The sequence below is a fragment of the Vanessa atalanta genome, chromosome 18 (assembly GCF_905147765.1).
Source record: "Vanessa atalanta chromosome 18, ilVanAtal1.2, whole genome shotgun sequence".
NCBI lineage: Eukaryota > Metazoa > Arthropoda > Insecta > Lepidoptera > Nymphalidae > Vanessa > Vanessa atalanta.
Window position 1 is genome coordinate 6,415,495 of NC_061888.1, and position 14,636 is coordinate 6,430,130.

The 14,636-nt window shown below is 34.0% G+C and overlaps 1 protein-coding gene across 1 annotated transcript; it reads left to right on the plus strand.

Moving 5' to 3' along the window:
• Positions 1–1,687: 1,687 nt before the first annotated feature.
• On the plus strand, positions 1,688–13,590 carry LOC125071151 (helicase SKI2W). The gene is made up of 21 exons (XM_047681245.1): positions 1,688–1,868; positions 1,932–2,105; positions 2,188–2,446; positions 2,540–2,713; positions 3,227–3,528; positions 3,785–3,897; positions 4,060–4,291; positions 4,520–4,703; positions 5,160–5,297; positions 5,868–5,982; positions 6,785–6,911; positions 7,167–7,271; positions 8,388–8,544; positions 9,572–9,716; positions 9,826–10,148; positions 10,382–10,510; positions 10,847–10,979; positions 11,349–11,523; positions 11,763–12,206; positions 12,617–12,769; positions 13,349–13,590. The coding sequence occupies exons 1-21, from the start codon at positions 1,827–1,829 to the stop codon at positions 13,493–13,495; spliced, it is 3,771 nt and encodes a 1,256-aa protein (XP_047537201.1). The 5' UTR covers positions 1,688–1,826; the 3' UTR covers positions 13,496–13,590.
• Positions 13,591–14,636: the final 1,046 nt, after the last annotated feature.

Consider the following 14,636-nt stretch of genomic DNA (forward strand, 5'->3'; position numbering starts at 1 on the left):
GCCATTTAATCACCTGTGTCATTTAGTTTTCCTTAAAGTTTAATTCAGTATGTTAGGTACCTCCATGTGAATTTTTTATATAAAAATTAAATTTAGAGCAAAATTTGTCATAATTACGACATATGGTTTAATAATTATACCTAAAAATACTACATACAGGAACTACACACAGCTGGCGCAATGGTTAGAATACGTGAATTGTAACCAAAGATTGCGGATTCAAATCCGACGAAACACTGCTAAGTTTTCGTGTGCTTAAGACTGCTTTTATAATTCATCTTATGCTTGTCGGTAAAGGAAAACATCGGGAGGACATTTTGTGTTACAGTTGAAATTCCGCTACTGGTGCATACCAACTCGCATAGGAACATCTTGGTGGATAAGGCCTTCTTATCGAGAAAGCTTTTGCCTAGCCGAGGAACATTAAGAGCCATTTTTGTTTCCTTGCTTCGACTTCGTTTTGCACCGAATTAAATAAAGAAATGAATAATATATGCATTTTCTTTCTATAGCCATTTGAAGATGAAGAAAATCTATTTTTTAGTATTTCAAAAAGTGTAGTACAATGTCAAAATTGATCAACAAAGATTTTAGTAATTAAAGTTATCTCATGACGGCGCGCTCGTCTGCCTTATATTAATTACTTTTAATAAAATAAACTAAACAAATATTCGCCACTCATTCATTCATGACACTAATAGTCGCCGCACTACGACATCTTGTAAGCACTCACTCATACTAAAACACACCGATAATAATTTAAGATGGATGGGCTCGTCGAACTAATTAACTGTAGGACAAAGACATTACAATTTTATTTGAAAGAGACTCATTTGATGGAATGTTACCAGCGCCCATGGACATCAGCAACAAAGAGGGGCTTGAAGGTGCATTGCCGCCCTTTAAGAAATGTGTACGCTCTTTTCTTGAAGGTTCCCAAGTCCGATCGACAAACTGCCTGCGAAAGCTGGTTCCACAGAGCGGTTGTGCGAAGCAGAAACTGACTTAGAAGTCCCGCTGTTGTTAATTTTCGGACATCTAGGGCGAAACTTGGAATTTTGACTAAATATCCGAAGGTTAAATTCAGCAGCCGGGATTAAACCAAACAATTCCTCGGAACATTCCCCTTGAAAAATTCGGTAGAAGATGCAGAGTTATTCAACATCTCTACACAAAGCCGATCAAGTAGGATCAAGCAGGTCGGAAAGAACTTGATCGTCGTTAATTATTGTTATTATTATATCAGGTAAGTGTTTTCTAAGCTAACACATTGCCTTGTACGATAATATATGGAAGTCGCTAATTTTTGCAAAGTTCTTGAAATTTTTATTGAATTTTTATACGTTGACGTTGACCAAGGTTAGCAGAGAATGAAATAACAAAGAAATTAAAAAATCTCACCAAGATTTAAACGTATTTGAGAATTATTTGAATATTTTAGTGCTGTTAAAAATACGATCCTAAAATAAAGAAAAACATTTAGTAACATTTTTGTATTCATTAAGTAGTTTAAATTTTTAAACTCAGGAAATCAAAATTTTAGTGAGTCAATTTACAATGTTTTTTTTTTAATTGGCTCGTGTAAGCATTTATGCAGACAGCTATTAGAAATAATTGTTTTTGACTATGGTAACATAAAATAACCGAACAGCTGTTACTTGACGTTGACATTTAAAACGAAGAAATTGTCCTTCGCAATCCTACTTCAGTGGTATTTTGAATAAAATTGTCAAATTCGGTCGGTCGCTATTTATAAAATAAGGAGAAGAAGACGACTGAACGCAAAAAAATAATTTAAATATCAATGATTAGGCGTAACCTATAAAATGTCCCTTGAACAAGAAGATGAATTCTTTTCTGACTTTAAGGTGAGAATAGACTGATTATAATTTATGTTATTAAATACTTAATAAGCTTGCCGTATGTTTTAGTCGCCACCTATATTTGAAGATTTAGGAGAAAAAGTAAAAGAATATTTATTAAAACCAGAACGATTATCTATTCATAAATGGGAAAGATCAGAGGCTCATTGGCATAGGAAAACAGACATTGACGACTTGTTCAAAAAACATGAAATAGACTTAGAACTTGATACAACACTCGAAGTAAGTGCATTTAATCAAATTATGCTGTTAATATTTATAACCCATAAATCTATTGTTCCTTTACTCTTATACATATTTTTAGGTTGTTCGAGACCCAATTACAGGAGAAATAATAGACCTAGAAGAAGTCAGCATACCAATTGATGATGATGAAGAGAATCTCTCTATGTCCAGGGCACCATTGCCACCTAGTCTTGCCACTAGAGGGACTACCACTCAAAGTCCATTCCTCCCAGCTGGTTTTGAAGAAGAGCTTCAAAAAATTCTTGATGAAGCTGCAAAGCGTGGAGAGATAACAATCAATTTGGAAGATGACGAAACTGGAAGATTTTTAGGAGAAGGTTACACTTAGTTAATTTTTTATTTTGAACAATTTTTCATAACTTTTTAATTCTATGTGATAATTATAAAAAACTTTAACATATTCATTTTAGAACTGTTGACCACTCTACCGGGTTCAGAAGAAGGTATTGTCTTTGCAGCAGATGGAATCACAATACTGGAACAAGACAACAAAGATGAAAGTCAACACAAAAAGAATGAAGACATTGATTTAGAAATTCCTATTAACTTAGAAGAAGTTGTTGACACTTCTTCACATTTGATAGGTAGAGTATTAATTAAAATAATATTCAAAAAATAATACCATAGCCTATTTCAATGGAAGGAGTAAAGATAAAAAAAAACATTTGATCTTGAATTGACAAGATACCATCTAGAATTATCTATCATTACTGATTTCTAAAAAAATTGTGGTTTGAAAGTCAGCAAAAGTTGTTATTGGTGCTTTGGGAGAAATTTTAATGTTTATAAATCAAATTAAATCATATAAGTGCATAAAATAGAAAAGATATTAGCAAATTGCATGGAATAAATAAATGTATCCTTCGTTTATCTTTATAACATCCTCTATTGGAATATAATAAATATTTACTGTAAATTATAGTGCTATTCAATAAATGAAAATTTGTTAATATTTCATTTATTCAATTCATTTGCATTAAGTTCATAAATACATACAAAAATTAAATTAAAATTAACAACTCATGAAAATTCATTATTGTGTGTTTAGTTCAATATCAAAATATGTATAGTAGAAATAATTAAAATACTTTATTTAGGTCTTTGGAAAGATGATGATGAATCGGAAACACCACAGCCAAAACCGGTCAAAAAAATAGAACTAGATATTGAAAAAGACCCTGAAGAAGAAAATTTCCTTGAAAGTACTATCATAAAGCCTGCAGTAGAACTTCCTGCGATACCAATCCTTAATATAACTACCTCAGCTGTTAAACTTGGAGTAACATCTACTGATTGGGCAGAGATGATTGATGTATCTTTACCTGTACCTGATTTTAAGGAGAAAATAAAAGATATGGCACATTCATATCCATTTGAATTGGATACATTCCAGAAACAGGTATATATAAATAAATACTAATTTATTTAGTTTCAATAATATTGCCATTTTTTTTCAAACTATTTGTATACTTATTTCGTGTTGTACTCTTGCATAATAGGGATAACTAAAGAAAGTATTGATCAATTAAAGTCTTACGTTACTATGTAAGTATTATAATATTTTATGAATATATAGATTTTTAGTATTAAATTTTTGTTTATTATAGCATTTTTTTTTTAATTAAACAATTTTATAACATTTATTTATTTTTAAGGCCATATTGAAGTTAGAAGAAGGTCATCATGTTTTTGTTGCTGCTCATACTTCCGCTGGTAAAACTGTCGTAGCAGAATATGCCATTGCAATGTCTAGAAGGAATTGCACCAGGTTTGTCAAAAAATAAATATATTTCAAATAATAATTTTCTTAAAATTCACTGAAGACTTTCTCTATGGATTATTTTCTTGCTCAGTATTTTTCTTTAATTTATTTATAATTATAGCCTGCTTTTTTAATTTTTGTATTCATATATTTTTTATTTGTTTTAAGAGCAATATATACATCTCCTATTAAAGCTCTCTCAAACCAAAAATACAATGATTTCAACAAAATGTTTGGTGAAGTTGGTCTGTTGACGGGTGATCTTCAAATAAACGCAACAGCCTCTTGCCTCGTCATGACCACTGAAATTTTACGCTCCATGTTGTATTGTGGATCTGACGTCACAAGGGATTTGGAATTCGTAATCTTTGATGAAGTTCACTATATAAACAATGCAGAGGTGTGCATATATCTTTTTTTTTATTAATAATAAAAATACTAAAATAAAGGTATTATACATTTGAATAAGTTTCACAATTATATATTTGAATTTAACCACATAATTGTAAATTTGTAAGTTTCGGATATTCAATAAATGATAAAATCACTGTAGTTTATAGGGTCTAAATGTTAAATAACTGACACATTTATATTAAACCGAGTTAAAGATAATTTGCAATCGTTTCAGCGTGGCTACGTGTGGGAGGAGGTGTTGATCCTACTGCCGGCACATGTCAGTATAGTGATGTTGAGCGCGACGGTACCCAACACGCTGCAGTTTGCGGACTGGGTGGGCCGTACGAAGAAGCGGAAAGTATTCGTAGTGTCCACACCTAAAAGGCCTGTACCGCTGTGTCACTATCTGTATACAGGTAATCATGATCATTTTATTTCATTAGACATTAGTATCAAAAATAGATAATATGCTTATTGATGCGCGCGGCTTCGCTCGCGTTTCAGGGGTCGTTCGTCAGGCATTAGGAACAAAAAGTAGCCTATTTCCTTCCTTGAGGTTCATATTTTACCATGTTCAGTTCAGTAGTTTGGCCATGATGGCGTGACAAACAAACAAACAGAGTTAATATTAGTACAGATTATGTTCATTGTATATGTAAGTAGATATTACAGAACTCTTCAGCTCTAATAGTCTTTATTATTTATGGTCTATGGGCTATATTCTATTATTGACAACAGCGGCACTTTCTTTCAAATATGCGTTGAGAAATGATTTCGTGCCTGCAATTTCTTTACTATGAATATTTTCAATGCAATACACGGGTGTAGTTGGTTATGGTAATATGACAAAAAAACATTATTGTATTATACAGGATCTGGCGGTAAATCTAAAAATGAAAGATTCATGGTTGTCGATCAAGAGGGTAATTTCCAATTACGAGGCTACAACGAAGCGGTGGCCGCTAAGAAATCTCGGGAGAATGAGTACAAGAAAAGTTTCGGACCCAAAGGTATTTTTTATTTCTCATATTTAGTTTTCATATACACTCCTCTTTCAGTCATCAACCAGCTCTTGCTTCACATAGTTGCCTGCTACTTAAAATCACTTTATTATAGAACATATCTATAGCAATTACCTTTAAAAAAATTTTACTAAAACATTAACTTAAACAATTCCACAATATCTTAAATCTTTACCGAAAATAATAAATGTTGGTCGTGAGTAAATAATAAATAAATATACACTATATCAAAGTAGTTAAGAAAAAATAATCTTAGACGTAAATTTAATATGTAAATATTCCATGTGTTTTACTAATGCTATATCATTCCACTTCTTTCTGATAGCAGAAAGTTGTATGTACTAATATAGATTAGTACATACAACTTTGCCTCCATTCATAACAGCATTCAACGAGTAAATATTCGACCTATAACCAATATCGCGTCAATTTAATGTCAAGGTTGTTTATTTGTCTTTACTCCTCTTATTTTTACTATATATATATATATATATATATATATATATAATTATATATATATATCGTAATAAGAGGTTATATATAGCAATATAATTTTAGGTGGTAAACAGTTCGGTAATCCGAAAGCAGAACAAACAATGTGGGTGGCTTTCATAGACCATCTTCGGAAATCGGACAAGTTACCTGTTGTGGCCTTCACTTTGTCGCGGAATAGGTATTTTATTACTAACTATATTCGATTACAATTAAATTTATTTTAATAAAAAAAATTACGTTACATTAATAACACACACACACGCACACGCACGCACACACGCGTATAATTTATTAGAACTGTTTTAAAATCTTAGAATTGATTGGACATACATAATATTTTGATATAATAATGATATAATGATGAGGAAGTGGTACTTAACTTGAGCTTTGCTAGCAGATAAGTTATCGAATATTTATTACTCAAAAATTCCACGCAAGTACAATGACAGTTGTTCGGCAAAGGAGAAGGTATCTTTAGCGATAAAACCAGTCACCGTGGAGTACTAGGAGCTGACCAAATATTTTTTGTAACTTTAATTCATCTTCCTTAATGTTAGCCTCGTTGGTCTGGATGGGTATTAGTATTTAGAATAATCATTAAAAATTAAAATCAAAAAGAGAGTGACGTAAAAGTAGCGAAAGTAACAAATATAATAATAAAATATATTCTGTTGTACCACTCAGCATCACCGTTGGCTGTACATAACTATTTTTTACTATATAAGATTTTAAATTAACATGGTTATTTTTATTACTAACAGTATTTAAAACGGGATATTTACCATGTTTTTTATTTTTATTTGTTGGAGCTCGATATTTCGACATTATCTACGAATGTCTTGTTCTCGTGAACAAGACAAACATGGTAAATATCCCGTTTTAAATACTGTTAGTATTTTTTACTACTTAGAAAGAGATTAAACAAATTTATGTAAAGCTCCTGAAAACTCAACTTTTCTATCTAATGGACACTTTCACAGGTGTGACCAAAACGCTGAAAATTTAATGTCTGTTGATTTAACTACTGCCAAAGAAAAGGGTTACATACGATCATTCTTTGCGAGGTGCCTTCAGCGGTTAAAGGAACCGGATAGAAGATTACCTCAAGTAAGTAAAACTAATCTAAAGATTTATCTTCATCAGATGTTCTATGTCAATATTATTTAACAGACTGAAACGTTTTATACTTTTAATATACATATCTAGCTCTAGAAATGTTTCATCAACTACTATGTACTGAGAAATGTATATGTATCTCGCTCTAACAACGTGCTCATAACGTAACGAGGCATTGCCTATCTCCTTACATAAAACCTGTTAGTACATAAATGACACACTTAATGTTTTTCTTATTTTTTTTAGGTTATTCGATTACAAAGGGTATTGGAAAATGGTATTGGTGTACATCACAGCGGTATTTTGCCATTACTTAAGGAAATCGTTGAAATGTTATTCCAAACTGGTCATGTGAGTATGAATCTAAAATTAATACAGTATTTCTTTATTTGTGATCGTCACGGTAGCATGCGAAAGCGATCCCGCGGCGCCCACCGAAGAGACGGAGAGAGTACTGCTGATTTTTAGTGGGTATTCTAATATAACTGGCGTCCTGGACACCGGCGAGTCCCACTTACCCCACACCCACTTCGCGTGGGAAACGCGTAGGCGTTCTTTCAGCGAAAAAATAGGCATTTTTTTTATTTTGCTATGGCATTCACACATAAATATTATTTTATTCGATTTTTGTCAAGCAACCAACTTTAAACTGTGAACGGGTGCCTTGACTTCCGGTAATAGATTTTCTCTTTCTTTATAAGCAATTAATAAAAAAGTTCACAGTTCCGAAATCGGTATTCATCATCGTTTCGGCTGATTCTGACAGTTCTTTTGTGATAATGAGGTTCTTGCTTTTACTTGGGCTTAAAATAATGGTATTGACCATCCCCAGTCACAACCTGCTCCAAACTCAGGAAATGATTGGTACCATATAGTGCCCATGTAGATTCATCAATTTGCAGTTCCTTTTAAGGCGTGACGTGAAAATTCTTATAATTTGCGCTGATTTTGGGTGGCGAACAGGGCAATCGCCCGGGGCCTCGCTCTTGCCTCGCGCAAAAATCCAAGCAAAATTGAAATAGATTTTTTATTTAAAACTTTTATTTTTAATCCCTAATTATTTATTAAGGTTATAAAATAACAGTAAATTAAAATATAGTTAGGTTTCTAATTCATTTATTCAGAACATAATATATCGCGCCTCGAAACATTTGAAGATCGGTTTTTTAATCGCATAGTTCTCGGCTCATGCTTTAATTAAAGATTTCGGTCGAAGGAATACGCCAAAAACATCAGTTTAAAAAATTGTATATTTGTAATTCTTTCGATGTCAAATATTTTTAAAGTACACAAATTTTATTTATTTGTTTAACTTTACCATCTCTCGTCAAACATAACAAACACCTAAACCAAACAACCAGACCTACTTTCGAATCATATACATACTTTTCACCGAGGACAGGGGGCCTCGCAAAGGGCTCATAAGGCCGCCGCTGCCAGGAGGATCATGCTTGGTGCGTTTTCCAGGTGAAGATCCTGTTCGCGACGGAGACGTTCGCGATGGGCGTGAACATGCCGGCGCGCACCGTGGTGTTCGACGACATCACGAAGTTCGACGGGCTGCAGTCGCGCAGCCTGGCGCCCGCGGAGTACATACAGATGGCGGGCCGCGCCGGACGCAGAGGTCCGCTTCATGTCACGTACTCGACTCACTCACGGCCCACCGTTGTATTAAATAGAGAGACTCATATAGCTTAATATATATATTAACTAGCTGAACCAGCGGCTTCACCCGCGCGAAATTTATAAAACACAAACTTCCAACCCCTCTTTTAGACCCCCGAATGTGGAGTTTCGTAAAATCCGTTCTTCGCGGATGTCAACACCTTATCAAAATATACTATATATTCAAGTAGGCTTTTACAAGCACCTTTGATGCGTCATTTAACAAACTGTATTAAGTGAAGCTACCACCGGTTCGGAATATAGATTCTGCCGAGAAGAGTCAGCAAGAATCTCAGTAGTTACTCTTTTTCAGTATTTAAAAATACAGTCATGTTAGTTAAATACGATACGATATTTTTTTTTATGGCATTGGTTGGCGGACGAGCATATGGGCCACCTGATGGTAAGTGGTCACCACCGCCCATAGACAAAGGCGCTGTAAGAAATATTAACCATTCCTTACATCACCTCATTCATTCCATGCGCCACCAACCTTGGGAACTAAGATGTTATGTCCCTTGTGCCTGTGATTACACTGGCTCACTCACCCTTCTAACCGGAACACAACAATACAGTGTACTGTTATTTGGCGGTAGAATATCTGATGAGTGGGTGGTACCTACCCAGACGGGCTTGCACAAAGCCCTACCACCAAGTATTTTATTATATATATTATTATATTTAATATATCCTGCCTGGAAGTCAACAAGTATGAAATTCACGCTTTTTTATCATCTACCAAATTTCAAGTTTGTATTTAGGTGTTATAGTTTCAGAGATTTCGTAATTAATCAGTGAGTGGTATTTCGCTTTTATATATACATAGATTAGTATTAGTAATTAAGTGGAATAATGTACTGATTTGACCGCAATCGTACGTCTTAATTACCTAACAACACTAATAGACCACCTATTCAGTGCGTAATTTTTTTTATGAATATTATAATTGTCAATAATGAATTAACCCAGAGTATTTTTGCTTAAAGGGTTGGATGACACTGGTACAGTCATAATTCTGTGCAAGGAAGGAGTGCCGGATCAAGTGACACTGAAGGGCATGATGCTGGGCACGCCGCACAAACTCTCCTCACAGTTCCGCCTCACATACGCCATGATTCTCAGCTTACTACGGTGAGCATTATGTATTGCTAAAATTATTAATAATAACCATGTATTATTTATTTTTTGTCGTCGTAATAAAATAAAAGTAATTAAATTAATAATAAAACTTTACTTTTAGTGTTGCGACGGTATCCGTAGAGGGCATGATGCAGCGTTCATTCCGTGAATTCCACCAGATATGCCAAGCAGATAACTACCGCAAACAATTACAAATCGCTGAGAAGGAATACTCGGAGAAGTGCGGTACGCCCCTCCCCTCGCACCTGGGCCCCCTCGCGACCTTCTACGACACGGCGGCGGCGTACATCGACGTCTTGAACGATATAATGCCGATATTGCTGAACCAGTCCAAAGTTGTTAAGGAACTAGTACCTGGGAAAGTACTTATATTGTCTGCTGGACCCTACATCAATCAGTTAGGCATATATTTAAATAATAGTGGTGAGTTATACTATCATATATTTTTCTAAACAGTTGCTTTAACAATAAAATCAATAACCAAACTTCCATATTGATAATTTATTAAAAAATGTATAATAATAATTTTGTAGCGAACGACCTTCAATTGTATTCTGATGTAATAAAATTAAAAGCCTTAATTCTGTCTTAAGCTGTTATTTCGAGTTTATTTTTAATATAATAGAAAAATATGATTTTCTACATATTTAACTCAGGTCCCAGACAAAGTCCATACAAAGTACTGGTACTCAACACAGTTGAAGAAGACACTACAAGGTACAATTTCGACGTCGACGAGAACTGGTACCGAATGCTTAGTTTTTCTACACTTTACGATTACATAGGTAACATATATGTTCTGAATGTATTTCAATTAAATTCCGATTTTTAAATTGAGAATAAGCCTTCAAAGCCCAATATTTCAATTATGATATTTAAAACATTGCTAGTCGCGTTGTTCTCGTTTGTGTAAAGTAGAACTAACGATATTTTTTAAGAACCGACTAAATAATTTGCTTCTGATAAGCGCATCTATCAATACTATAGCACATTGAAGCAACCCATCAGTAAAATTATTTCTAAAGAGAATGCAAAGTTATAAAAATCTATTTCTTGCAGTTTTCTAAAATCCACAGCGATAACCCCAAATAACCGATAATAATAAATGTTATAAATTTTAGGCACAGAAGAAAATACTGCAGATCATACCATACTATGCATAGCGCCAAAGAACGTAATCGCTGTAACTAAAATGAATCTCAAAATTGACGCTAATATTATCATCCAGGACTGGGAGAAGAGGCAGATGCAAAGGTACTCATTACTGTACTTCGTGTTATTATTCCGTCACTCTAACACGATGATGATTATGTCCGACATCGGCCCTGCCAGCAATCCTCAAGGAGGTTTCCCTTCTCCTGTACTCAGGCATATTATAGTGGACAAAGTTTGTGCGCTTAAATATCTACACACTCTTTCCTCTGTGCTCTTTATTCCCTCAGAGAAAATTCGAGTTTATTGTATTGTAACCGGTAGCAAAAGTGTCTGAAAAAAAAACAGGCTATATACTTAGTTTACATTCAAAGATACGACCCATAAGTACTAGCAGGTGAAATGAAATGAAAGCTCGTAATAAATAACACGTCATGTATAAGTTATAGCAACGTGTAACGGTGTTGCCAGGTTCAAGGACGCGCCGGTGGGCTCGACGTGCGCGCAGGCCGTGCTGGAGCTGTCGCGCGCCTCGCACGCGCTGCGCACGAGCGGCGCCGCGCCCGTCACCGTCAGCCTCACGCAGGCGCTCGCCATCAGCTCCGGGGAGATCCTGCACGCGCTCGACAACATGAACCGACTCAGGGTGAGCCGTGGACATTTTTATATTAACTAATTCTAACTAGTGTCCCTGGCCTACAGGTGGACCACAAATTGGGCGAACCTGAAAAGGCCTAATATAACGTTTGTTACAAAGAATATTTTTTTGGTACGCCGGCTTACTAAGAAACTTTGATTTCTTTACGAATAAACCTTTTATATAGCCATCTAATGCGGGCTTTAGGCCGGTGTAAGAAAAGATGTCATTACTATTCATCTTTTCAGGCTGCGCTTGACGTACAAAAGAAGAACACAGATATAGCGAACTTTAAAAATGAATTCGCGATAGTGTACGAGCGGAAACAAGCCGAGAGAAAGCGTGACAAATACAAACGATTACTCTCCTTTGAAAACCTCGCACTGTATCCCGACTACCAGCGCCGTCTCATGGTCTTGCGTGAACTGAACTACATCGATGATCAGGATAATGTGATACTCAAGGGACGAGTCGCTTGCTGTATGGGAACAAATGAACTGATTATATCGGAGCTGGTGTTTAGAAATGTGTTTACAGATAAGAATCCAGCAGAAATAGCGGCGTTGCTAAGTTGTTTCGTTTTCCAAGCGAAAACAAGAGTGGATCAAGTTTTGACGGAAAAATTGGCTGCCGGAGTTAAAGCTATTGAACAAATTGATGAGGAATTGACTGCCATTGAGGCAAAGTATCTGGTACGATTTTTTTTCCAACTTTGGAAAACATTATGGTAAACTTGGTTCTGTTCACTGTTTCGGCACTAGTGATGCAAAGGATACAGAAATGTACGTAGGGTAGGCGTTAGGATAGATCCGGTTAGGATTTCATTTTCTGTAACCCGGACAATTTTAGTCTCAAATCAAAGACAATGATATTAAGACATAGACAATTATAATGCTTTTTAATCATTTATTAATATATTTCTATCAAAAATGTATATGCAAATTTCAATTTCAAAAAAATAAAGTAATTAAGACGTTAAAAAGTAACAAGCTAACTCAATACTTACTTAAAATATTAGTTAGAATTTTGCCTCTCTATTCTCAGAACTTTATTAATTTCAATATCATTTTTTTCTGATATTAATGAATCCCTATCCTAAAAGGTGGGTCAATTCGAGGGACAAGCGGAACGATTAAACTTCGGGCTAGTTCGCGTAGTATATGAGTGGGCGCTGGAGAAACCGTTCGCAGAGATAATAGACCTGACTGACGTGCAAGAAGGCATTATTGTGCGTTGTATCCAGCAATTGCACGAGGTAACATATTTTTAATAGTATTAAGTACTTTAAAAACTGGCAAAGTCCTACCGTGTTGCAGTTTTTGTTATGGGCGGTGGTAGTCCCCTTCCATCAGTTGTATAATAAACCAAAAAATAATTGAATTTGAGCACAATACATTTTTAGGAAAATTTAAAATATCAACAGAATAACTTGTAGATGTTATCTAATTATAAACAATATTGTGTCTTGTTCTTTCGGATGTTAAAGCAATAATGGGAGAAAGAGAAAAGAAGAGTTTACCTAAAAACCCATATATACCCATAACCTAAACACCAATATTCTTATCCTTTTCTCACATACAATAACTGCTTATGAATATTTTTAGTAAATTTGTATTTGTCATAATCTCTATAATATATTATTAATTAATATAATTAAAAAAATAATAGCAATTTTCTCTGTGATTTAATATTCGAAAGAAGAAGACAAAACATGGTTTACCTATACCACTACAGTACAATGTTTATTAATAAATGCTATTTATGTACCTATATCCTACATATATATTTGAAGATTTGTACTAAATTTATATTTACCTTGATGTTTTTATTATAGTTACTTGTGGATGTAAAAGATGCAGCAGTAGCAATAGGAGACCCTAAACTACAAGCTAAAATGATGGAAGCATCCACTGCCATTAAGAGAGACATCGTTTTTGCTGCCAGCTTGTATACAACACAACGAGAGACTGTTATTTTATAGTACATTGGCATTTTAAAATCATTCATTATTAAAGATCTTGTCATATTAATAATTACAAGATTAATTTGTATTTAAAATAAAATTGTGCAACCTAATAATGTGTGTTAATCTGAACTGTAAAATATACATTTAGCTTTTCGTTAAAACTATAAACTAAATTATAACCTACATTATTCCTTGCTCCATACTTTCCATTCCCAATTTATAGGGATGCCAATTTTTTACAATTAAAAGCAGTTAAAGAAAAGTAAAATATATTGAAATTACGTTAAGTAATGCAGCAACGATCGAACAAAATAGGGAATCGGATGTCTCCGCTCGCAAGTTTGGAAGGCTTCGTCTGACTAATTTTAAAAACGAAAATGGGGCTGCCTTCTAAGCCTGAGATTGTCAGTAAAGTATAAAGTTTTTGGGGAGTTGTATTCATGAAATCATGGAGAAATCTATAAAACACTAATCAGTGTTGATGACCAACGCCCCTTACTTACACGCCTTTACTCAGAAGAGTCTCTGAACATTAAGTAAATAAGAGTGTCTTGGGATTCCATCAGGCTAAGAAAGCACAACCAGCCACAGCCTTTGTGGATTCCAAAAAAGTCGATACAAAAACTATTATGGTTTTCATTTCATTTAAACAATATAAATATATTTATGAAATAGAGTATCCAATTTTAATGTTTCATGAATTTCATTACATATCGTAAAACTTATCAGATAGGCAAAAAAATAATGTATATTAAGAAGTTCGAAGAATAAATTATTAAAAAAAAAAACAATTATCTTACACTTTATTAAATAATTATAAAATTAAACAAAAATATAAACCCATTTAATTACATAACCTTTATACCAAAATAAAACACCAATCGGTTATACAAACAAAAATACTTTTAGCTACCGTTCTGAACCAAGCCAACGACTTAATGCCCCATAGTATGGCGTATTAACAAAGTAACACTGCTGCAATATTTCTATTATTATTTTTCTTCAGTCGTTAGATTTTGTAATGTAATTATAAAATAAAGATTATAAATGAATTAATTAAGTAAAACAAGAGAGACAATTTAAGCGTGAAACGAATCGAAACATGATATAATGATATTTTGGTCTTCATTTATCGACTATATGTCATTATGACGTC

Coding starts and splice junctions, on each gene's coding strand:
- LOC125071151 (XM_047681245.1), top strand. CDS start 1,827: ATGTCCCTTGAACAAGAAGATGAATTCTTTTCTGACTTTAAG. Junction 10,511..10,846: donor TACACTTTACGATTACATAG/GTAACATATATG, acceptor TATAAATTTTAG/GCACAGAAGAAAATACTGCA. Junction 12,207..12,616: donor CCATTGAGGCAAAGTATCTG/GTACGATTTTTT, acceptor CTATCCTAAAAG/GTGGGTCAATTCGAGGGACA.